The sequence below is a fragment of the Rhinoderma darwinii genome, chromosome 8, assembly GCF_050947455.1.
Source record: "Rhinoderma darwinii isolate aRhiDar2 chromosome 8, aRhiDar2.hap1, whole genome shotgun sequence".
NCBI lineage: Eukaryota > Metazoa > Chordata > Amphibia > Anura > Rhinodermatidae > Rhinoderma > Rhinoderma darwinii.
The window spans coordinates 118,198,580-118,225,303 of NC_134694.1; the positions used below are offsets into that span (position 1 = coordinate 118,198,580).

General features: G+C 38.9%; 1 protein-coding gene across 4 annotated transcripts in view; it reads left to right on the forward strand.

Annotated features, from left to right (window-relative positions):
- DIAPH2 (diaphanous related formin 2) overlaps window positions 1–26,724 on the forward strand; it is a 952,586-nt gene that overhangs the window by 609,701 nt on the left and 316,161 nt on the right. For all 4 annotated transcript variants that reach the window (XM_075836589.1, XM_075836591.1, XM_075836588.1 and 1 more), the window contains one exon: window positions 20,451–20,575. In XM_075836589.1, coding sequence (XP_075692704.1) covers window positions 20,451–20,575 — 125 coding nt within the window. The remainder of the gene's footprint in view (window positions 1–20,450; window positions 20,576–26,724) is intronic.

The window sequence follows — 26,724 nt, forward strand, 5'->3', positions numbered from 1 at the left end:
TATTATAGTAGTTATATTCTTGTATATAGGCAGCAGTATTATAGTAATATTCTTGTATATAGGAGCAGTATTATAGTAGTTATATTCTTGTATATAGGGGGCAGCATTATAGTAGTTATATTCTTGTATATAGGGGCAGTATTATAGTAGTTATATTCTTGTATGCAGGGGCAGTATTATAGTAGTTATATTCTTGTATATAGGGGCAGTATTATAGGCGTTATTTTCTTGTATATAGGAGGCAGTATTATAGTAGTTATATTCTAGTATATAGGGTGCAGTATTATAGTAGTTATATTCTTGTATATAGGGGGCAGTATTATAGTAGTTATATTCTTGTATATAGGGGGCAGTATTATAGTAGTTATATTCTTGAATATAGGGGCAGTATTATAGTAGTTATTTTCTTGTATATAGGGGGCAGTATTATAGTAGTTACATTCTTGTACATAGGGGCAGTATTATAGTAGTTATATTCTTGTGTATAGGAGCAGTATTATAGTAGTTATATTCTTGTATATACGAAGCAGTATTATAGTAGTTATATTCTTGTATATAGGAGCAGTATTATAGTAGTTATATTCTTGTATATAGGAAGCAGTATTATAGTAGTTATATTCTTGTATATAGGAGCAGTATTATAGTAGTTATATTCTTTTATATAGGAGCAGTATTATAGTAGTTATATTATTGTATATTGGAGCAGTATTATAGTAGTTATATTCTTGTATATTGGAGGCAGTATTATAGCAGTTATATTCTTGTATATAGGGGGCAGTATTATAGTAGTTATATTCTTGTATATAGGGGCAGTATTATAGTAGTTATATTCGTGTATATAGGAGCAGTATTATAGTAGTTATATTCTTGTATATAGGAGCAGTATTATAGTAGTTATATTCTTGTATATAGGAAGCAGTATTATAGTAGTTATATTCTTGTATATAGGAGCAGTATTATAGTAGTTATATTATTGTATATAGGAGTAGTATTATAGTAGTTATATTCTTGTACATAGGGGGCAGTATTATAGTAGTTATATTCTTGTATATAGCAGCAGTATTATAGTAGTTATATTCTTGTATATAGGGGGCAGTATTATAGTAGTTATATTCTTGTATATAGGAGCAGTATTATAGTAGTTATATTCTTGTATATAGGAGCAGTATTATAGTAGTTATATTCTTGTATATAGGGGCAGTACTATAGTAGTTATAGTCTTGTACATAGGAGCAGTATTATAGTAGTTATTTGCTTTGTGTTTAGGAGAGAGAGAGGATGTCAGATAGAGAGTAAGAGATTGGTAAACAGAATAGAGCTAGATAGTGGATTAGTGTCAGTGATTGTGTTTTTCGTTCTGAGGAGAGAATAGATAGTTAGATTTACAATAATTTGATAGAGAGAGAGAGATTATAGAGAGATAGGAGTTAGTCAGTGTCAGTATGTTTGTTAGACTGGCAGGCATTGCTATGAGTGAGTGCTGTTGCAGCTATACAATTCTTATGTTAAGTTGTGAATCACCAATCATTATCACATCATTCACAAATCTTCTTCTTTAATCATGCTTTTGATACCGTGCTGCTGCCTGCTGATACAGACGTCATGGACAGCTTCTTATAAAGCGATTTCTTCTTCCGATACCACAGTGTGTGTGTATAAACAATGGTTGCCACAAAAAAAAGTGATAATTTTTGGACTGTTTTTTAATTTTAAAAAGCATTAAAAAAAATCGGACATTGCAGTTGGTTTATAAACAGGCTTTTGTTTTTTGTTTTTTTACCACCGGCTACCTCAGTTTAACCACAGTCATATATGTTGCTGTCACATTGACATGACTAATGCTGTCTTAGCATTAAAGAGCTTAACAGGGTTTGGATACAGTCGTAGAAGACCTCACCACGTCATACACGATTTTCCATAACAATCGGGACACTTTCGATTCGCAACAAATTTGAATCTGATGGACGGTTTCATAAAATCGAACCTGAAATATCATTTTTAGGAAATTTGTTCATCTTTGATGATTAATTAGGAGTGAAATGTAATTGCCCTAATGAACCGCTTATGGAGACATATATCATGTTCGGTCAGACCTGATGTATGGTCTGTAGTGTTGCACTACAACTCTCAGCAGGTAATTTAGAGCTAAAAGAAACCACTATGAATGGCCACTATAAATAATTGCCAAGTTTGTGGCAGGAAATACTAGATATCTGATACGAGTTACAGCAAAAAAGAAAAACATTCTAAATCATCATTTTCCCTTTTCTTCCCTGAAGCTGCGGCAGATTTGTCATTTACAATTCTATCGGCCTTGGAGTCGGGAGCGCTTTGCATAGAGTGAAGTCTTTTAACACTTTTTTTCAATGAGGACGTGTTTGTTCTGAAATCACATTTGCAAGGCGCAGTCACTACTTTTGAGCTGAGATCTCCGCTCGGTGCCTGGCGTCAGCTGTTCTCCGAGCACATGGAGCCATTTGATCAGACTGCGCCGGAGAGTCACCTGTGCTTTGAACACGGCACTACACTGTAATTCAGAGCCGCCGTCTTCCCTCATCCCTACCTTCCTGGCCTGACAGCTGCATCCCTCTGAGGCTATTGGCCTCTACTTTGCTATTTTCGGAGGCATGAAGAGGCGCTGTGTGTCGTCCTGTCATAGGATCTCAATTTGGCTCTTGCGCACATTTTTTTAAAAATTTTTATTCATCATCTTGCCATTTTTTTTAATCCCTAGTTTATTGCTATTATCTACTCTTAAGACATATTATGGCTCTATTCAACCTCTAAATTATTTCTGATCCCGGCTGTCGGCACAGGGTGTCGCTAACATTTTCTGCCAGTGCCGTAAATGTTTGACGTTTTGCAGAAAGGGGTTAAAGGGTTTGTGCAGAATTAGAATATGATGGCTTCTTTCTTCTAAAAAGGGTACCACACTTGTCTACAGGTTGTGTGTGGTATTGCAGCTCAGCTCCATTAACTACAGGTGCAATACCAGACACAACCCATGGATAGGTGTGGCGCTGTTTCTGGAAAATAAATCTGTCAGGTTTCTCTGCACATTCCGGACGAGGCCAAAGTTATGCAGAATCCAAACTGGACTGAAATAATTCTACTTATAGATGACGGTTTTGCGATTTTGTCTTCTTTTTCCTTAAAGTTGATGAAATTCTGAGACCTGTCCTAGATCAAAGACTTGTCCTGTGATCAAGATGGTCTCCGTTTATTTTTATATTTATATTTTTATTCCTCAACAGTTACACCACAGGAATATAGAGCTAATAGATTTGAAGGGCGCCGCATGCGATCACGCTGGAATTTTCCGTTTGATGTGCTGCCGTTTGGATCTGTCTGGCGATACACTTGATGGCTTTCTCTACTTGTCTGAGAGAATAATAGATCAAAATATATTACTTCAATTCTGTGTCTCAGTAACACAACAATCCGCTGCATCTATCATTAGCATAATGCCGTGCCCGAACCTGCCCATCCAACGCCAGTCTGTGCTGAACGATGGTGATTTTTGGGGAATTGATGATCGGATGCTGGTCAACGGAAACCGACGCCAGAATATGAAACTGAAATGCATCAAATCTTGGGTACAATGAGACCCCTTGACCTGGCTAATGTATATATGGTTGTGCATTGACCCCCCCCCCCCCACCCAAATAAAAACATCACATAGGTCAGCTTAATGACGAAGCTATTTTTTACATTTTTCCATCGTTCAAAGAGCTATAACTTTTTGCGTCAACATACCTGTATAAGGTCTTGTTTTTTTGCAGGACAAGTTGTATTTTTTAATAGCACCATTTTCGGGTACATATAATTTATTGTTTAACTTTTATGAACTTTTTTTTGGGGGGGATAGGAAAAAAAACCCGCAACGTCGCCACGCTTTTTTGCGTAATAAATGTACGCCGTTTAACGTGTGGTATAAATAACACAATAATTTTATTCAGCGGGTTGTTACGATTGCAACGATACCAAATGTATGTCGATTTTTTTATGTTTTACTACTTTTACACGATGGAAACACTTTTTTTCAAAATTATTTGTTTTTGTGTCTCCATATTTGAAGATCCATAACTTTTTAGGGCTTTTTTTTTGCGGGACGACTTGTAGTTTTTATTGGTACCATTTTGGAGTAGATGCGACTTTTGATCACTTTTTATCTCATTTTTTTTTTTAAGGCAGGATTCACAGAAAACGGCAATTCTTGCTTTGTATTTTATTATATTTTTTACGGCGTTCCCTGTGCGGGTTAAATAATGTAATAGCTTTGATGATACCAAATATGTGTAACTTTTTTCCTTTTTTGTTTTGTTAATAATAATAATAAGCATTTTGTAAGGGGAAAAATTGGGTTTTTCATTTTTTTCACTTTTTTTTTTTTATTAACTTTATTCAATTTTTATTTTTTTACTTTTTTATTAGTTCCACTAGGGGATTTCACTATGCGATCATCCAATCACTTTTATAATACACTGCAATACTTTTGTATTGCAGTATATTATGCCTGTCGGTGTAAAACTGACAGGCATCTGCCAGGCCGTGCCTCTGGTATGGCCTAGCAGGCATAACTAGTGGCAGACCTGGGGGCCTTTATTAGGCCCCCGGCTGCCATACAAGACACCGGCATTGTGCCATCTTATCGCAGGATGTTGGTGGGATTTAAAGAGGGAACCCCCTCTGTCCAAAACCACTCAGATGTGGCGCTTGTTGTTGAGCGCCGAATCGCTGGCGTTAAACGCGCGAGATCGATACTGATATCGATCTCGCACGTTCGAGCAGGGAGATTTAACTGCTTCCGGTGCTGTTTAATTACTCCAATGCAGCACCGTGAAAAGGCGTATTGGCCGTCTAACGGATTAATATTCCATTAACTATTTTCTTTATGTAACTAAAGTCTTTCTCATCTTAGAAATTTATGGAATATCCACAGTATATGCAAAAAATGTCTCTGATAGATGAATCTCGAAAACAGGGGTCCCTCAAACCCCCGTCCCGCCTGGTGCTGCAGCCGCCGTTCTCCGCATCTAGGCAGAGAATGAATGGAGAGGTGGCCAGGTATGTGTGTGACTCTCTCCATCCATTTCAATGTGAGTTACAGAAACATCCAAGAGGTAAAATATTTCCATGAATCCTCTGCCTGAATGCAGCGGCTGACCACCTATCCAGTGAATGGGGGGGCCGCAGGCTGCCACATCCAGGAAGATATTGAATGGAAAGGTGGCCATGCACATCTCAGCTGTTTCCTTTACTCCCATTGAAATGAATAGAGATGCAGAGGCTAACAACCATCTCACCGGATGGGACAGGGGTCGGAGGCGCCCATTCTAGAGATAGGGGCTAGTCCCAGGTCAGGGACTTCTACATCTATCAGACATTTATAGCATAGTCTGTGGAAATGCCCAAAATTTCTAAGTTGAGAATACCCCTTTAATCACTGTATAATGAAATATTGGGCAACTTTCTAATAAACTTTGTTTCAATTCTTCACCATTTGTAAGATCTCTGCTTGTTGTCAATAGGTTGAAGCATTTTTGCTTATTCTTCTCACAAGATGTATTTATATCAATGTCTATAAGCTAGGATTGTTTACACTGGGTATAATTGTAACAAACTTTCAGCGCTGATCAGTATTCGGACCGTAATTTGTTTTTAGCCTTTTAATATAAACAAGTATGCGTATATTGGTTGACCGCAATAATGGGAGAGGAACTGTACTGTGATTCCAGAGAGGCAAACGCTGACTTGCGGCAGCTCATTTCTTTTTATGTTGGACATATGATCATGGATGAAAAGTCAGTGGAAGACAAAAAATCCTGTAGTCACTACCTGAACTTTCAGTTGAAATTAAAGGGGTTCTCCGCTTTGGCCAATCACTATTTGTTAGATGGTCTTTTGATAATAAGCTGATCACAAAGTGTCGTCCCGCTGGGATCCTCAGCGATCAGCTGTAATTTGTGAGGAAACCTGGCAATTCCAATGTGTCCAATTTCTCTGCAGCGACACCACAGGGGAAACTAAGCGTTACACAGTGCCCATTCATATCAATGAGATATCTATGTAATCTCAGGACATGGCAGGTCCTCCAGAGAGAGAGAGAGAGAGAGACGTTCTTTGTGACCGCTTTCCAGGATGATCCGAATCTAGGACTTTCCTGCCAGTTTTTGAACATTTATAGTCAGTGTAATGGAAACCACTAGTAGTCGTTACCAAGCATATTTAAAAAAAAAAAAAAATTCACACAAGAGGACGACGACACGGGTCATTTTGGGTGTAAATGATTTTCAACCATCCAACAGGTTGATTTGCAAACACAGCCGAGATGCGGAGATTTGTTTCCTTTTGGTACCAAAAAGAGCCGAGTTCCTATGGCAATTTTCACAGTCTCTTCTAGGACTGGGAATAAATGACACTGTAGTGATATAATGTTTATTGCAACATATAATTCCTTGTTTTTAAGTAATTGTTCAGAGCTTTGGTTAAAACGCAATAAATAACTAAGAAACGCAATTAAGTTTAGAAAGGAAAGAAGGAAGTAACAATAACGAATGGAGAAATAAGCGAATAAAGAAAAAACATAAGAATTGGATTTGTTGCCTTAGACAAATATTGCAAAAGTTTAAGAAGATGACAGACTCCGTGGTTAAGCTTTATAATTAAATGTTATAATAACTTCTTCGGGATAAGTGTTAGACGTGCACAGTAAATCATTAGAATATATCGGGAAATAACCAGAAAATTGTTTATTTACTTTATCTTTTTATTGAAAAGTTTTAAAGAGGAAACCAAGACGTTGTAACAGGGATCTTAGCACAAGAAGAGTAATGTAAGGTCTTAAGGTTCATTATTGAAGATCATTCGGGTGGGATTACAGTTTTGGAGGTCCATGTAGTATGGTACGAGTCTTTATAGCAGTCAAATGCGCTCCAATGACAATGCAATATAGACTTATAATAGAAGAGAAAAACTGCTCCCCTGTGCTAGGAAACATCCTTTTCTTTAAGATTGTTATGACTACTTTTCTGGGTGTCTCTGGTTGTGATTTGAGCCAATCTCATTTCTCTGTCGTCTTCCTATCAGATTCTAGGGTGGAGTATTTAAGTCAGGTCAGTTCTTTCATTGTTGCTTGTGAATTTATTTGTGTATGCAAGTATCTGATCAAGCTCCTGGCTACTCCCTGTATCACCTGACTATTTGTATTCTTGGAACTGGACCTCAGCTTTGTCTTTAGGTTAACCCTTTTGCTCACTGATTTGGACATTCTGCTCTCGGCTGGTTTTGACCTCTGTAACTTCTGGTATTCTTCTGCTTTCTGATTTGGACTGACAGTCTCTCCTGGTTGTACTCTGTTTGCTGTTTACCCTCTGTTTGGTTTCCGTTCTGGTATTGCCTGCATTGCACCTCCTGTCCAACACTGTATTCCGTTAATACAACCTGGGTTCTATGCAGACAAATCCAACCTGCCTTGCGGTGGGCTCTGGTGAAGACTATAAAGTAACCTTACATTCTGCTGATCAGAGTAGTGACGGACTTAAGGTAGCGGATTACATGCAGGCTTTATCCAGACAGTCTCCAGCTGCCTTTGGGGAATCGCTTACAGAGCAATTCCATAAATTGCACACTGGGGAATTGCTCAGCTAGTGATTCCTTTACACCCTGCACTTGGCATCCAACTGAAAATGAAATTGAGAGGAGTCTTCTCTGTCTGTCAACCTCTCCCAGCCAATCAGAATCACAGGGATGGTTCTCATACAGGGCTCCTAACACAATGCTCTTTCCAAATGTCCTTTTTAGTTGGATGCCATGCACAATAAAGCAGATTCCACCCCTGCGAAAAAACTAAAATAAATTGAAGACATGAAAAAACAGTTTTCAAATATTTTTCTATGATTTTTTTGTGTATTATGGCTGTATGTCCAACTCAGAGATTTTCTAGCAATGCATGATAGGAAAACAAATAAACCACTTTGTTTGAATATAGTAATATCAATTATTAAAAAGATATAAATTAACCGAGTCCTTCAGACTCTAATGCTAAATGCAGCAAAAATATATATGTGCAGCTAGCTCTGCAGGTATTGGTTGACACCTCTGGACACTTATGTGGACACCTGGTTGCATCACTTGAGATGCTGGGCTGGTGGTACATATTGATACATGGAAGACTCTGTTCACATATAGTTTTTGCCTTCCATTAGAAATATGTTGTAAGTATTTTGAGTCCTACACCTGTGATGGAAGGCTTCAATGTATGCCACTGTATAGGCATATAGTGGTCTACGTGGTCCATAGGGTCCCATTGTAAAAAAAAAAAACATATACCATGCAGTATTACTGTATACCTCGGGATAGGAAAGTGCTGCAGGTTAAGCTTTCCTATAGAGTGGGGGGAAAAAAGGCATCCCGATGCAAACGGGCCCTGCGGATGCCAAAGGGACACTTTTTTTGGCATCAGTCAAGTAAATCAGGCCTTATGGATATGTTCAGTGTATGCGCCGAGTCATTTCCTGGCACATACACTGAATGTAGTACAGATACAATGTGTGAACAAAGACTTACTAGCACCTCCTTCTCCAGTGCTGGAGTACAATTTTTTTTAGAAATATATATTGTTTTCAGCTGATTTAAAGGGGCACAAGGGGTTGGGATAAGGGGCTCTTTCTTGTGGAGTTTTTCTTTGAATTACATTTTTTATATTGAATACATTGTAATAAAATAAAATTTGTGTTACAAAGTAATATAAAATAACTGTAGGATTCGGTGGTCTTGGCGCTCGCAGAATGCGAGGGATTTTTGTCAAGGATTAAGTTCCATTTGCTCCCTCACAAGGAGTTAATCTAAGGTCTCAGTTCAATGGCAGTCCGCAATTTTGGCTTATTTTTACAGCTCTTGAAGTAAGTCGAGAGACATTAGAGTCATTAATTCCGGCTTCTAATTTCGAGCCATCAAGGTTAAAAAGGGTATGACGATCATTAGGGCTGAAATGATTTCATGTATGAACTTAGAACAATGAGGTCCATCAATAACCACTTCCCGGTCTAATGTCCCTGATGTAGTTAGTCGAGCCGTGGCGTAATGAGTCTCGGTGTGGGAAACGGCGCTATAGAAATGTGAATTGTGTCAGCCCTTATCTATGTATCACTGGCTTTGATTTCCACATACATCAAATCTCTAATCGAGCTCTTTTGGGTTTAATGCGATTCACCCCTGTTCACATCTCAGCTGGTCGGAGCTGTCGGTACAATTCTGTTACTGTACTTGAGTAAACCATTACAATTCACTTGAACATCCAATTGACATCTCAATGTGTTGTCAGTCTGTGTAATGGGTGGCAAGAGGATGGGGCAGATTGGAATATCCATCCAGACAGTGGACTGATTCATAGGAGAGCATTGAGTTATATGCTGTAAACCAAATGTGGAACATTTTTCTTTCTTTTTTTTTTTTTAGTGGTCTGTTTTGGTTGGTGCATAGAAAGCCCGGCATATCAAGGGATGGGAACCTGGTATTAATATGCCAAGTATAACCCGAACCCTTATAGGCAAAGAGAGGAGAATTAACCATACTACAGTGCTATAAAACATCAACCAACAATCAAGAAATACGACATATAAAACTGGACCAAGAACAAGACAAATATGGGGACCAGAAAATAAGTCCCTATGGTCCTATATTGCAACGCAATAAGAAACAGCCTTATTTAATGTATTACATGTGTATATATTCATATAAATTTGTAATCTAGTAGCAACATACAGGAAAATGTAAGTGTAACCAGGTGACCCATGCCCCAACGTGTTTTTTGACTAATATACAAAGCTTGGTCGAAATACACGTCGGTTTGTGGGTCACCTGGTTACGCTGTACTCTTTATTTGGTTTGTATGTTGCCACTCATGTAAAAAAGATTGAAGAAAGAGGTTTCTTATTACGTTGGACCATAGTGACTTTTATTTCCAGGTCCCCATATTTGCCGTGTCCATGGTCTTGTGTAGAAGAGGAACGGTACAAGGGAGATGAGGGAAGTAGAGGAGTAGAGGGAGGGGACAGGTGATGGAAGGGAAATTCGAGGGGTCGGATAGTGAGAGGAAAAGTGGTTGCTAGTCAGGGAGGGGAACGGAGAGGCGTGGGGAAGGTACAATTGGGGTCGGGGAGAGAACTGTTGAGAAGTGAAAGGAGAATACAGGTGGGGGCTGTCTGGGGAGGGTTGTGGTGGAGTGGTAGCGGACAGGCCAGGATCAGGAACAGTTAGGGTGTAGGAAAATTCATGGAGGGGAGAGGACAGGTGAAGGTTAGAGAAAGGACAGTCCGGGTACTGGGGAAGGGACAGTTGGAAGAGGGGAGAGGACAGGTGAGAAGTAAAAGGAGAATACAGGTGGGTGCTGGCTGGTTAGAGTTGTGGGGCAGAGGGAGCGGACAGGTCAGGGTGGAGAAGGAACAGTTTGGGTGTAGGAAAATTCATGGAGGGGAGAGGACAGGTAGGGGTTAGAGAAAGGAAGGTCAGGGTACTAAGAAAGGGACCGTGGGGGGAGGGCACCACTGCAGTCTTGTCATTTCTGTGAGATGTTTTTGTACAGGTTCCATCAACTTGATACAAGGTAGACCTGTCCATTATTATTCCGCGTTTTTTCCCATATAAAGGGACTCTTCAAAACCTTTGATGATCTTTCGCCTTCTAAAATGAACGTTATTTGCCGAAAGCCCTTGAACTCTTCTGAACAAGCAGCAAACCTGAACGGCCCAGTATTTAATTTGCAATATCTTATGCCTATAAAGCCTCATATTTCACAATTACAATTCAGCAGCATGAAACATTTATTCCTGCGCGCCAACCTGGAATGTTTTCATTCTTTTGATTAATTTTCCCTTTTAAAAAATTAATACTATGTTCCCATAATGATCCTGTAGTTTATTCACTTATAAATTACCCTTTCATCAACCAGTTGTTTTGCTTCTGTGTAGTCAAATAATAATAATACCACTTTCCGGGCTTTTAATTAATCATGCATAGGCCCCATAAAGATCAAACGCTCGTGTTTTACTTGTTAACTGAAAGACCTATAATGTTTTGCCAAATTGGCGAGCTCTTGTCATCTTTACATTTGCATTAAAAAAGCAACGTGTCCATTCCGGTACTTTTAACTCATTATTTAGTATTATGCATTTTTTCTTGTTTTTTTTATCAAAGTTTGCAGAAGTTCATTTAGTTTGAATAAAACTTTCACAATTTGTGCACACACAAACTCAAAAACTTCTGAAAATACGGAGCTGTATTCGAGGGAAAACAGCTCCTGATTTTCAATAGTGTTTTTAAGCCACGATTTTATTACGGCCGTCTTTGGAGCTGTTTTTCAATGAAAAACGGCTCCAAAAACCGCTGAAGAATTGACATGCACTACTTTTTTGCGGCTGTTTTTTTACGCGGCCGTTTTGAAAAGTGGCCGCGAAAAAAAACGTCCCATCGGAACTGAATTCCGTTTTTCCCATTGAAATCAATGGGAAGATGTTTGGAGGTGTTCTGCTTACGATTATTCAGCCGTTTTTCGGGACGTTTGCGGCCCAAAAAGTGGCTGAAAACACTCCGTGTGAACATACACTTCATGTTGAATTAAAGTTCTGGATTAAGGAATTACTTAAAGGGAAACTCGACATCAACTGCCGAGCTTGTCATCTGGATTAATTTGGGTGGGTTCCAGGGTACAGCCCCCATGCTGAATCAGTAGCAGATGTAGGTTGAGAACGATCTAAGCCCCCATGCATTAAAGGTCATGGGTCCCTTGCCAACCACAAGAGCCATGATTAATAAAATGCATTTCAGGAGCACTTATAACTGGGCCCTGCATTTAAACCTTTAATCGACCTGTGGTCCTTGTTTGGTAATGGATTCCCTGGGCACTGCCTTAATGCCCAAGTGGTCAGGCTACCTGTGAACTTTTGTGGGGATCATCATTGCCACGTTCCCTTACCTATTGCAGAAGTGTGCTAACTGCTCACAATTCTAATCTCTACTTTTCTGCAGGAAAAGATGGCCACAGCTTCGGTGTTGTACTTTCCTAACTCTATGGTGAAGGAAACCGTATTTCTCTAAATGAGATTTGCCAGAATAAAATACAAAAGGCCCTTACATGTACATTCAAAATGTGAAAACTGTTTTTTAATATCTTATTTCTATGTTGAGCTATGGCCCAATGATGTTGAAGCCTGAGGCTGCACTACTGAGATTCCGTTCACATGTCTTTTTTCTGATTCGTGTCAAGCTTCGTGTTATCAGTAACACAATAATTAGAGCCAAATTCTACAATATTTACTTCTTACTTAGGGCTCATGGATATATTTAATAATTTGTATCCACATAAGAACAACCTGCAATCAAAAGGGGACGTATTGTCGCCAGAATGTCTCAGTGGTGCAGCCTAAGGTTTTGGGTCTGGAAGTTCATTCGATTATATCTCGGCATAGAAATAAGTTATTCAAAAACAGTTTTCACATTTTTAATGTACATAATAGGTCCTTTTTATTATAGGTATAGTAGGATTAAACAAGTTGGATCCAATTTCCCACTAAGAGTAGACAGATGAGGCCTGGCAGCCGACCATACAAATTTCACTGTCGACAGAATCTAACGACAAGGGTCTAATGTGTATTAAGGGATTAGGATCTGACGCACGAAACAATCCAGGAGCTGGTATCTGGACGTGGCCCGGGTGAGTATCATTTAAACTATAGGACTATCTACTCGGGAACTTCAAAAAGAAAAGAAGCTTAGCTAGGGTTAAGGAAACTTTCTTATTTCCCAAAAAATGTACTGTAATTATTTTTGTTTGACCAGTTGAGCGGTGACTTCTCTATACTGACCACATTTGGAATCCAGTTGGCAAAAAATATTTTGTCCCCTTTCTGTGTAAGAAGAACATACCACAATCTCTATACACAGGATGGGATAAGGTGCACCCAGCTGTTTTCAAAGAGGAAATAGATACTCCTGACTATCTGCCCACGTCCGCTAACCTTTACCCCCCACTGGTATAAGATGCCTGTCTAGAACAGATAAGACCACCTCTGTTACGGCCTCTGGCCCGGTAATGTGGGTTCTAAGGAAACAAATTTTGCCTTGAAGATTTACTGGTTTCTTTAAATAGCTTAGTGGAATAAAACATCTGTTTGAAGGTGCATGAAATTGCAATGACATGAGCTCTTGTAATAATTCCTCACTTTTTTTGCCAAACATAGAACAGAGCAGATGCGTGTGGTGTAAGATCAAACTCATGCCTTCAAATTCTAGAACCCCCCCCCCCCCCCCCGTAACCAAATGTATCTTTTTTTTTATTTCAATATTTTTTAAATATTTTTTAACTGTACAATTTATTATTATAAAAAATAATACAGTAGAAATATTATAATAATGAATAAATAATCATATCCTTTATAATTTCTGTGTGCATTTGGGGGGGGGGCAGAACATTGTTTTTTTTATGTTACAATTTTGTAATTGTTCATTATAATTTTTGTTTGAAATTTAAAAAAATTCAATAATTATTATTAATGTTGTATTACTTTTTAGGCCAATATATATCCCCCACTTTTTAGCAAGTCATCTATAGTAGAATGTCATTGAAAAAAAAAATTATAAATAAATAAATCGAATCTTGATCTCTGCCGGTGTCAACTCCTGGCTTGGTTTCTACTTCGCTCCTGACGTTTTCACAGTGCACCTACCGCTAATTGGTGACTACTGGGTATCTAACCGGAAAAGATCATTCACTCTTTAGGGTGAAGCACAGGTAGATTCCTTAGACTCCGCACCTCAGTTTAACCAGCCCCAGGGGCGCACAAACCATAGAGACAGGCCTTGCGACTGCTATAGGGCCCTTGGAGAGAGGAGCCCAGTTCTTGGTGGTTCTATACCACTTGTTACTGGGTATAAAGAACCTGTACAGGAGTCCTCTCTCCAGAGGGGATAGGAAATTGGCCCAAGGGTCATGAAAAGGGCTTAGAGGCCCTTCTGTCCTGGATGGGAAAAATTGGCACCTAAATGGCGGTAGCATTTTAATCTTTGCTATGACCCTCCTTCTCTAATATGTACGCCAACGGCCAGCACCAAATTCTCTGCGTTTTACGGATCCACTTCTCTGGTGAAAGCCGTAACATTGTGGTGATACTTGAGATGTATAAGACATTCAGGAGGTTCCATAAAAAAATACATGAGAAGAAAACGAGTGACATTTTATTCTCCCAAATCTTCCCTGGATCTTGTTACCCAGAATCCCTCTGTAAAGCTTTACCACAATGTGACAAGTGAGCCAATTAGATGTCGGTTACTGGTAGTACGGTCGGACTCTGGAGTATTCTGACACTGCTTAGAAAGCTATTCAGAGAAAGGAGAGAAGAAAACAGAAAAAAAAATTGATCTTGAAGACCTGACGCCATCTGCAACATTTTAGAAAAGACCAGCAGTTTTTGTGATTTTCCAGGGACACATTAGGAATTTACAAAGATAAAAATAGCTCCGCGGTTTGCCTTGGGAATGCAGCTGCCAGTAAAGCAATTAACATTTACATTATAGATCACAACTTTTCTAGGATAACAGGTTTAGTGGATTACAGAGCAGTAACGTTTCCTAACAGATGTGGCGGAACGGCGACTATCCGGCGAAGAGGAAAAAAGTGCGGAGGAGAGGATCACGTATGGCGTAACACAGGAACACGCGAACGTTACGCGGGAATGTTTTTCTCACGCCATTTGCCATTTCACAAGTTCAAGTGGAAATCAACTCCTGTTTCCAGATGTTGGATGTTACAATATGACAAATATGATGAAGTGTGGAATATGCCAAAATTGGGGATTTTTGTACAAAAAAAGATAAATCTTTAAATAGTTTTGATTATAGGAATTGTTTGATGATTATTTCTGATTTATAAACAAAGCTTGTTCGGTTCTGAATTATTAAATATTCAGGATTATCAAAGGCCATAGATTTGTATGATAACTTTTAGAGTTCTTGTTTAACACTCCAAGACGCCACGGTAAAAACTTGACCTGGGGCCACCACCTCACCACTTATGACATCCAACGGTTCAGTAACCCATACATCCTAAACAAAACCTAAAATAGTATAATTCCTATACTCCGGCATTAACAGGACCTGGAAAATAATCCTGTAATATTGAATATTCATAGAAAATTCTTACGAATCAAAGGCTGAGAACCTTCAGAAATCTCCAGTAGCGTCTCCTTGATGATTGTAGTATTCCTGCTGAGCTCTCTGGTTTGCTTCGATCAGTTGGTCACCTATTGGAATTTTTCGGGGATTCAATTCTGGGTAAAAGGAATTTCACTGCATCATTAATTGTTTTCTTCTAATTTTCAAGTGACATGATGAAATGTAATAAACAGCATTTCTCAAAAACACCACTAGGTTTCTCCGACCCCATCAGTAAAAATAATGAAAGGTGTCTGTGGCCAATAAAAATGAATGGGTCCACAATTACTGATGAAAAATACGGTTGTGTGCATGGGGCCTTACAAAGGAAGATCCGTCGGAATACCCCTTACCAGTAGATTAAGGTACATTCTGTGTAACTAGCGGACCTGAATTTGACTCTGACACTTACCTTGACCCTAGCCTTGCCTCTGGACCTTACCTTCATCTCTCTCCTTCGGATTTGACCCCTGGTGCTTGTATTTCGACCTCCTGGCTCATCTAATTACATGTCCATCTGTCCTCTGATTTGTCGTATCTTGACCGCTCTCCTGGTGACCACCCCTGGCCTCAATCCGATTCAGTATCACTCCTATATTTCTACCCACCTGCCGCCAATTGGCAACTACTCCGGTTTACACAACCTGGGATTTCAACCGGAGAGAGCATGCCCCCTAGTGGGGCTTCTAGGGTGAAGAATAAGGAGATGTCTTGGACCCCACAACTCAGTTTAGCCAGCGCCAAACAAATTGTCCATTAGAGATCTACAGGACCTGCTAACAGATACTCTCGAAGATCCATGTTTCCTAAAGGTTCAAACTAGTAGCGGGCCAAGAAGAAAGACGTATGGCCCACCCCCTGGTTACTGTACCCCCCCCCTGCCCGATGTATCAACCTCATATGCAGATAGTTGTAACAGTGGCAGATGACAGAATGCAAGGTACATATAAAGTGAAGAATCTGTCACTGCGGAAACTTGTTTTTTTGCCATTTGATTGCAAAACACACAAGGAAAAGCCTTTTTTTGCTACTTCTTAGAAACAGCCAGATGCTAAATGAGCCTTCCCATTCATCATGAATGACAAAAAGTCACAGGGAGCTCACCCACCCTGACAAGCTTTAAGGGAGAAGATGGGAAAAACCGTCCACTGGGAATCATTGATCTCTCCTTTCCAGTCCCGCAGGGCGAGCATTGTGCGCAGCCGAAGTTAAAATCAGCCGTTTTCTTAGAGCTGCATGAGCCGGAGCTTTGGAAATATAAGAAAAGTATAAAAAGCATCTGAATCTGTTGTGTTTCCATTCTTTGGGGACGATAATGCAGAAATTAATTAGATGTGTAGAAATGTTTGTTATATACCTTGCAGGGAGGGAAAAAGTTTCCTCCTAAGTTGAGGGTTGAGGCAGTTTTCCTTCCATGGGCCTCTCTGGCTATTGGGACAATGCTGGGCCTGGAACTGGAGACGCCTGCAATCCTCTGCGGCCAATGATCCTTTATAGGGCTCCGCTATGCAGCACATAACCATAGAACATTTTTTCTCTCCTTTAATGAACCCTCGTTTACCCAGCAGCTAGATAGTTCATGTAGCTCAGGCTGGACTGCCCCACCCCCATCCCCATCCGTTTGTCTCCGTTCCGTAAGGTTTCCATTTTTTGGCGGTAACAATAGTGCAGTCGACTGCGCTATTGATTCCGTTAAAGACAAACGGAAACCATACGCAATGGAAGCTTTACCATTGAAATCAAACGGAAGCTACGGCTTCCGTTTTTCCATTTGTTTTTCCATTGATGGATTCCTCCAACGGAAACGAATGACGGAACCAATCAACGGAAACCGAACGCTGATGTGAACAGGCCCAATGTAGTCTCTGTACCTTTAGTATGACTTTTTTTAGTGTTCCTGTGCCGTATGCTAATGAGCATAGTCATATCTTCGTTGGAAAAGAGTCATATCTTCATTCTTCAAGCCTTTCCGAGTTAACTTCGACCTCCTTAAGTTTGATTGACCGCTCCTCATCTCCCTCCAGCACACCCGAAATCCCGCTGTTGTGCATTGGAATTCTGTTCTGGTGCGTGCACACCACGGGACACCATAGCGGCGCATAATGGCATTCAGGGAAGGCCAATATTCAGCGGTGGGCGGGCATAAAAAGAAGAATGAACGAGACTCACGGATTATTACCATAAAATGCCCAAAATGTTTGCAGACTGTAATTTGCGGTTGGAGGAGAAAATTAGGGGAGGGGATAGTAGCAATAAACTTTTGACAGCATTGACCAGCGAGAAACATCTTGTATTATACTCCAGAGCTGCACTCACTATTCTACTGGTGGAGTCACTGTGTACATACATTACATTACTTATCCTGTACTGATCCTGAGTTACATCCTGTATTATACTCCAGAGCTGCACTCACTATTCTGCTGGTGGAGTCACTGTGTACATACATTACATTACTTATCCTGTACTGATCCTGAGTTACATCCTGTATTATACCCCAGAGCTGCACTCACTATTCTGCTGGTGGAGTCAGTGTGTATATACATTACATTACTTATCCTGTACTAATCCTGAGTTGCACCCTGTATTATACTCCAGAGCTGCACTCACTATTCTGCTGGTGGAGTCACTGTGTGCATACATTACATTACTTATCCTGTACTGATCCTGAGTTACATCCTGTATTATACTCCAGAGCTGCTGGTGGAGTCACTGTGTACTTACATTACTTATACTGTACTGATCCTGAGTTATATCCTGTATTATACTCCAGAGCTGCACTCACTATTCTGCTGGGGGAGTCACTGTGTACATTACATTACTTATCCTGCACTGATACTGAGTTACATCCTGTATTATACTCCAGAGCTGCACTCACTATTCTGCTGGTGGAGTCACTGTGTGTACATACATTACATTACTTATCTTGTACTGATCCTGAGTTACATCCTGTATTATACTCCAGAGCTGCACTCACTATTCTGCTGGGGGAGTCACTGTGTACATATATTACATTACTTATCCTGTACTGCTCCTGAGTTATATCCTGTATTATACTCCAGAGCTGCACTCACTATTCTGCTGGGGGAGTCACTGTGTACATACATTACATTACTTATCTTGTACTGATCCTGAGTTATAGACTGTATTATACTCCAGAGATGCACTCACTATTCTGCTGGGGGAGTCACTGTGTACATACATTACATTACTTATCCTGCACTGATCCTGAGTTACATCCTGTATTATACTCCAGAGATGCACTCACTATTCTGCTGGGGGAGTCACTGTGTACATACATTACATTACTTATCCTATACTGATCCTGAGTTACATCCTGTATTATACTCCAGAGCTGCACTCACTATTCTGCTGGGGGAGTCACTGTGTACATACATTACATTACTTATCCTATACTGATCCTGAGTTACATCCTGTATTAAACTCCAGAGCTGCACTCACTATTCTGCTGGGGGAGTCACTGTGTACATACATTACATTACTTATCCTAAACTGATCCTGAGTTACATCCTGTATTACACTCCAGAGCTGCACTCACTTTTCTGCAGACTTCAGACCTGAAATATGCAATCATCACTCAGGGGGTTATAGAATTCCTATTCCTGTTGAGACACATCCCTCTTCTTTAGCAAATAGAGAGGGGTTCTGAGCTTGGGACCAAGAGCTTACATGCTATAAGGCCCTTGGAGCAAGCCCAGCTCTGGTTGTTACCATTCCCTTTGCAGATGAGCTGCATTGTTATCAAACAAGTGGGGTGGGAATTGTCCCAAGAGTAATGGAAAAGGCCTGGGGGTGGGAAAAAATCCCTGCCCCTCCATTCCTGGAAGGCAAAACACGACAACATCAAGGGGGGACTGATTTGTTCCTTGTGATCTCTCTTTTTTATGTACAAGACTGCTTGTGACATGAACCCTAGGAGTGCAAATGACAAGGGGGTAACTGTAGTAGAGCCCATTTAAGAAAATGCACCATGAGCGCGAACCCCCCGGCTCCCAACACCACCCGCTTATATGTACAGTAGGATTTTTAATCTGAAGTAAAATATTCCTTTAATAGTTTAACTTTTTCTGTCCGAGAATCAGTTACTGAACATTGTAATGAACTGCGGGTGAATATAGAAGAAGATATTTAATTATCAGTGTTTTAGTTTGTCTCGTGCTGTGAACACGCTACAGTTATAAATTATTACATTATAAATTATTACATTACATCCTCTTCACTGAAGTTCTCACTTTATGCCAGAAAGCTGCAAAAATGTAATTCATAGGTGACAAATAATTATGCATAAAATGAGGTTGTTATCACTTTAAACAGTAGACAGTTGTATTCATTATTACTATGTGTCACCGCTACTGATGGGGTATGAAAAAGGCTAACAGTGAAGTATTTATCTGTTTATATATTCTATCTATCTATCTATCTATCTATCTATCTATCTATCTATCTATCTATCTATCTATCTATCTATCTATCTATCTGTCTGTCTGTCTGTCTGTCTGTCTGTCTGTCTGTCTGTCTGTCTGTCTATCTATCTATCTATCTATCTATCCATCTATCTCATATCTATCCATCTATCTCATATCTATCTCATATCTATCTATCTATCTATCTATCTATCTATCTATCTATCTATCTATCTATCTATCTATCTATCTATCTATCTATCTATCTATCTATATCTCTCTCTCTCTCTCTATCTATCTATCTATCTATCTATCTATCTATCTATCTATCTATCTATCTATCTATCTATCTATCTATCTATCTATCTATCTCATATCTATCTATCTATCTATCTATCTATCTATCTATCTATCTATCTATCTATCTATCTATCTATCTATCTATCCATCTATCTCATATCTATCCATCTATCTATCTATCTATCTATCTATCTATCTATCTATCTATCTATCTATCTATCTATCTATCTATCTATCTATCTATCTATCTCATATCTATCCATCTATCTCATATCTATCTATCTATCTCATATCTATCTATCTATCTATCTATCTCTATCTATCTATCTATCTATCTATCTATCTATCTATCTATCTATCTATCTATCTATCTATCTATCTATCTATCTATCTATCTATCTATCTATCTATCTATCTATCTATCTATCTATCTATCATTATTTGTGTATGTATAATATTTTTGCACATTTCCTGTACTGTAGGAGTAAAAGGTAAATTAACCTCCTTTTGTTTTTCTTCTAGTTTCTGCTCAGAACCTGAAGGCCAGCCTGGACACCATGGATCACCAAATAAAACGCCTGGAAGGTGACATCAAAAACTTCCCCAAAACTGATCATCCCAACGATAAGTTTGTGGAGAAAATGAATATATCCTTTGATTCAACTTTTTGTAATTTTTTAGGTGATTCACATTAAGCAGCAACACTAGTCAAATATTTACACAGCATGAAATTATCAGCTCAGCGACAGTCTGATTTCACACATGAGATGGTGAGAGTAGTGTTAGGGGATATGGAGAAGCAGCATCAACAACACTGAAATGGATGTTGCGTCCCAATCCCAAAAGCTGCCGCGGGCTACGTGTAATAATCTACACATTGGCCTGAGCTTGGCGGAGGATTTGCTTACAAAGAGACATTTAACCAAATGCAGCGTTAATTGCACCTGAAATGCAGCTGGTGCCGAAGCTGAACGGAAATGAGAATAACTCCATAATTACAATTTATTCACACTTTGTATCAGGAGGTTTAAGTTTCTTTATGTTTTGTTATTCTTGTGATTTTTTTATAAAAAAAAAATGTATATGAAACTTTCCTCTTCCCTAGTATTTGAATCAATATACCATTTATTATCATCCTATTTATTATAATTTTTATTATTATTATTATTATTATTATTATTATTATTATATATTTTCTTAGTAGTAGTATAATATCATGATGATTCTTTTCATTAGTAGTAGTGATAGTAGTATTAATATATTATTATTATTATTATTATTAATTGAGATATATAATATTATAGTTTTGGATATATATTGTAGAAATATTTTCTGTAAATATAAGATAGGACTAAATGGCAGCATGGCATGGCCTGAGTTCTTTGCAACTGTTGCAAGTTGGATTGTAACTTTTTTTTCCCCCATATTGAAACATTAAGGTCACATAGTGGTCAAAATAATTCCGGATCCCGATAATTACCGGAACATGCAGGTGATTTCATATTGACATGGAGCCTTAGGCTATGTTCCTGTGGAAATGAGGCTTTGTAAAGCCCCATAAACTAGCATTGTCCTGTATCTGCTGACTATTTCTGAGAATATTTTTGTAGAAAAAAGTTATTACATTATTTCATAAGGTCCTTTAATATTTAACATAAACAATTATCTATCTATCTATCTATCTATCTATCATCTATCTATCTATCTATCTATCTATCTATCTATCTATCTATCTATCTATCTATCTATCTATCTATCTATCTATCTATCTATCTATCCCACATCTATATCTATCTATCTATCTATCTATCTATCTATCTATCTATCTATCTATCTATCTATCTATCTATCTATCTATCTATCTATCTATCTATCTATCTATCTATCTATCTATCTATCTATCTATCTATCTATCCCACATCTATATCTATCTATCTATCTATCTATCTATCTATCTATCTATCTATCTATCTATCTATCTATCTATCTATCTATCTATCTATCTATCTATCTATCTATCTATCTATCTATCTATCTATCATCTATCTATCTATCTATCTATCTATCTATCTATCTATCTATCTATCTATCTATCTATCTATCTATCTATCTATCTATCTCATATCTATCTATCTATCTATCTATCTATCTATCTATCTATCTATCTATCTATCTATCTATCTATCTATCTATCTATCTATCTATCTATCTATCTATCTATCTATCTATCTTATATATACAATAGTTTCTGTGAGTTTCTTGTACCACTTTATTACATTTTGTATAGTAATGGACGTCCTTGTGTTTAGAGCACAGTTAAGTTTGTACTTTTGTTTTTTCTTTATATGGATAGTGACAGAATCTTTGTATTTCTTGGGATCGGTTTGATGGGAGACATTTGTATACATTTGTTCCATACTGTATTAGAACTAATCATATTTTCCCATTGTAAGCCATTCATGCCTCGGCTGAGCAGCGCGGCTTTGGCTTCCTACAGCTCTAGATGATCTTGATAAATGTCTGTTTTCCTCTGCCGTCCGGATTAGAGATGAAACACACAGATTGCATCTTTTCTTCTGTTAGAATTTGTGTCACCTACAAAACTACAAACCTTTGCAGGGACACAAAACCTGCCATCTATCTCATCTCTATTTAATATGCAGTTGAAAGTGATCTATTGTTCCCTGTTATCAGCCATTTTGTGGTTTTGAAGAGTCGTTTTTGGCAGGAATTTAAAAAAAAACAAAAACCTGCCCGCATCATTTTTTTTGGGTGTCATATGTCTTGTCTCCAGTGCTGAGATCTTCCATAAACATTTACTGGTCCTCTAAATTGTGTTCCATACATCTAGTTAGCAAAAGAACATCCCTCCAGGGGGAATAAAACTGTCTGTAGCGCCACCTACCGTATATGTAGCTACGAAATACCTCTCCTCCCGAAGAAAGAAAGCCATCTCTCAAGTGCCGTCTGTAGGAAGCTTCTAAGTAGCTCTCCTCCAGAAGAAAGAAAAGGGTCTCTAGTGCCACTTATAGGTAGCTGCAAAATAGCGCTCTCCTCCAGTAGGAAGAAAACGGTCTCTGTAGTGCCACCTATCGGAAGTTTTTAAAAAGGCTCTGTCACTAGTTTAGTAATGCCCAATCTCCGGGCTAAACTAATAGGTACTGTCAGACTGATGATGCTAGTGAAAATTGTGTCCCAAAAAGTTTATTATTTTAAAAGTTAAAAAAAAATATCTAAATATGCAAATTAGGCTATACTAGGCAAGTGGGCGTCAGCTCCAACTCAGGAGAATCCCTGGAGGTACCTCACAGCCTCTGACGCTGTCCAATCAGCATGAAGCTGCTTCACACGGTGTGAGAGACTGAGGCTAGAGAGAAGGGGATCACTTCAAATAGCCATATCTCTGGCTGTGGACCACCTAGAACAGTGGTTCTGGTGGCATATGAAAGAGGAGATTCTAATATTTTATATGTCACCAGGATCGCAGTTCTAGCTGTGAAACAATCAGAGGTGTCACCAGTTTAAAACACAGTCAGGAATGGAAGCTGTATACTATACACTCTGTGTTGCTGGGCTGGGAAGAGGAGAACTGAATGACGCTGATTGGACAGGGTCATACAGAAAATATTACACCACCCAGATTGAAAAGAAAGAGTCACCACCTATTTGGCAAGTACAGACATATTTAGAAAAATGTTCATAATTTTGCAAATAATCGATTTGAAAAAAAAATGTAAAAAAAATTGTGCTGTAGTTATCAGCATCATAGCGCCTATTAGATTAGTTACGCGATACGGCATTAATAAACTAGTGACAGATCCTCTTTAAATAGCTGCTGAATAAAAAAGAAAACTGTCTCTAGTGCCACCTATAGGTAGCTGCAAAATATCTCTCCAAAAATAAGGAAAACTGTCTCTAGTGCCACCTATAGGTAGGTGCAAAATAGCTCTCCAAAAATAAGGAAAACTGTCTCTAGTGCCACCTATAGGTAGCTGCAAAATAGCTCTCCTCCAAAAATAAGGAAAACTGTCTCTAGTGCCACCTATAGGTAGCTGCAAAATAGCTCTCCAAAAATAAAGAAAGCTGTCTCTAGTGCCACCTATAGGTAGCTGCAAAATAGCTCTCCTCCAAAAATAAGGAAAGCTGTCTCTAGTGCCACCTATAGGTAGCTGAAAAATAGCTCTACTCTAAAAATAAGGAAAATTGTCTCTAGTGCCACCTATGGGTAGCTGCAAAATAGCTCTCCTCCAAAAATAAGGAAAGCTGTCTCTAGTGCCACCTATAGGTAGCTGAAAAATAGCTCTCCTCCAAAAATAAGGAAAAATGTCTCTAGTGCCACCTATAGCTAGCTGTAAAATAGCTCTCCTCCAGAAGGAAGAAAACCATCTCTCTAGTGCCACCTATTTTTTGGGATCGGTACGATGAAAGACATTTGTATACATTTTGTTCCATATTTCCCCATTGTAAGCCTGTACTACAAGAAGAGTCCCACTACCGGCTGTTCCACTTTTATAAAGATTATTATTTTGCTCCGTGCGAATGTCTTCTAGTAAAAAATTGCGGTCAATAACTAATGGACGTACGTCAATAACATGTGGAATGAACCGTTATGTCTTTCTATATTAAGGACTGCGCATATTTTTTAATATTTTTTTTTCTCTCCAATTTTTTTTTCTTTTTAAAATTCTTCAATTTTTGGAATGCACCTAATTTTGACTTTGACTGACACAGAGTACAGTCTGACACTTTTACATTGTCTCCATTGTAATGCAAATTTCAAGTTTTCTTAAACTCATAAAAAAATACATTTCAATAGAACTCGCGCACGCTTTGAATTACCAGATTGCATTAAAGCCTAAGATCTCTGAGGAATATGAAAGTATCCCGACGTATGGCGGGGGTTTGACGGGCGTAAGTGTGTAGGACATATATACTCCATGCATTATTCATCAATGTACATAAATAATGCTCGGAGACGGGCACAAAATGTTTGGCATTAATATATTTTATCATCTTTTGTTGGTAAATGTTATGTATATTGGATATAGAGCGAGTGATATTCAATGTGACAGTGGGACATGCGGGGGAGGAGGCCGGGTAGATATTCCTCAGGTTGCCTTTTCGAGCCGTTGCTTTCACCACTTCACATAAACGTGTGTTTACTGTGTGGACTGCGCTGTGAGATTTACAAGTTGTGGCATTTCATAGACTGTTTGTGAATGCATGAAGGAATCGGGAGGAGAGAGAGGCTGGAGATGTCAAACCATTAATCACTCCCTGTAGTATCATCTCGGGCCTGTTCTGCAGCCACCGAGCAAACATTACGCATTTCGAGCCTCCTAACACATATAAATAGACACCGGCAGGGGTGACGGGCCCCGAGAGTTACAACAAGAGCGCGTCAACGTGATGAAACCATCAGACTACTAAAGACTAAAGTCAACTCCGTGATATGTATTCAGTAAATCAGATCAGGGAGCGGAACTATAAAAATAAAAAGTGACACCAAAATTTGATATAGTCGAAACAAATCAAATAACGGCAGAAAAATTGTATACACAGTACCATTAGCCTTTTTTGGCGCAAAGGCCGGCTGACACTCTTATATGGTCTTTAAAGCGGCTCTGTCCCCACATTATAAGTGGCCTCTCTTGTACATGATGTGATCGGCGCTGTAATGTAGATTACAGCAGTGTTTTTTATTTAGAAGAACGATCATTTTTGACGGAGTTATGACCTATATTAGTTTTATGCTAATGAGTTTCTTAATGGACAACTGGGCGTGTTTTACTTTTTTGACCAAGTGGGCATTGTACAAAGGAGTGTATGACGCTGACCAATCAGCGACATACACTTCTCTCCATTCATTTACACAGCACATAGTGATCTAGCTAGATCACTATGTGCAGCCACATACACAAACACTAACGTTACTGCATTGTCCTGACAGTGAATATACATTACCTCCAGCCAGGACGTCATGTGTATTCACAATCCTGACACTTCTGTAGCGTTTTTGTGAGATTTACAGCAAGGCAAGCTCATTAGCATAAAGCTAAAATAGGTCATAACTTCCTAAAGAAAAAACACGGTAACAAAACGGACTTCCGATGTTCCAAAAAAATGTAACATGGCTGAATTTTTGGAGTCTTTTTTAATGTTGTTGCTTTTTATTCCGTCGTATTATGGATTATGGTTGCAGTAGTCCTGTTATTTTACTCGTGTTCGACACCATGTTTCCCATATCTTAAAGGAAAGATCTTCCCAGTCACATTAAGTGACTCATTTATGAATGGTACAGAACATAGACAACCCCTTCAAATTCTACGGGGCCCGAGGGGAGAGGGTTAGACGATCCCTCTTACCAATTAGTGATGTTTACCTATGTATAGCCCTCACTCTCTCCAACAGGGGTGAAATTTGCCTGAGTGTCTTACCACCCAAAATAAAATGGGAAGGAACGAATAAGAGCCTGGTCCTTGTGTCCTGGGATGTGAGGGGGGCCCCTTTTTGACTTTTGCTATGTGGCCCCATATGCTCAATGTATGTTCCTGGCCATAAGTGTTAAACCAACATCATTATTTCACAATAGAGCAATAAGCCCTACATGGTTTTCTCAGAATCTTGTAGCACAGGCGTCAATAAATAAGAGCAAAAATGGACAAAAGTATTGGGACACGTACACGTTCCACCTACAGGAGCTTTAATGACATCCCATTCTAAATCCATAGACATTAATATGGAATTGGTCCCCACTTTGTAGCTAAAACATCTTCCACTCCTCTAGGAAGGTTGT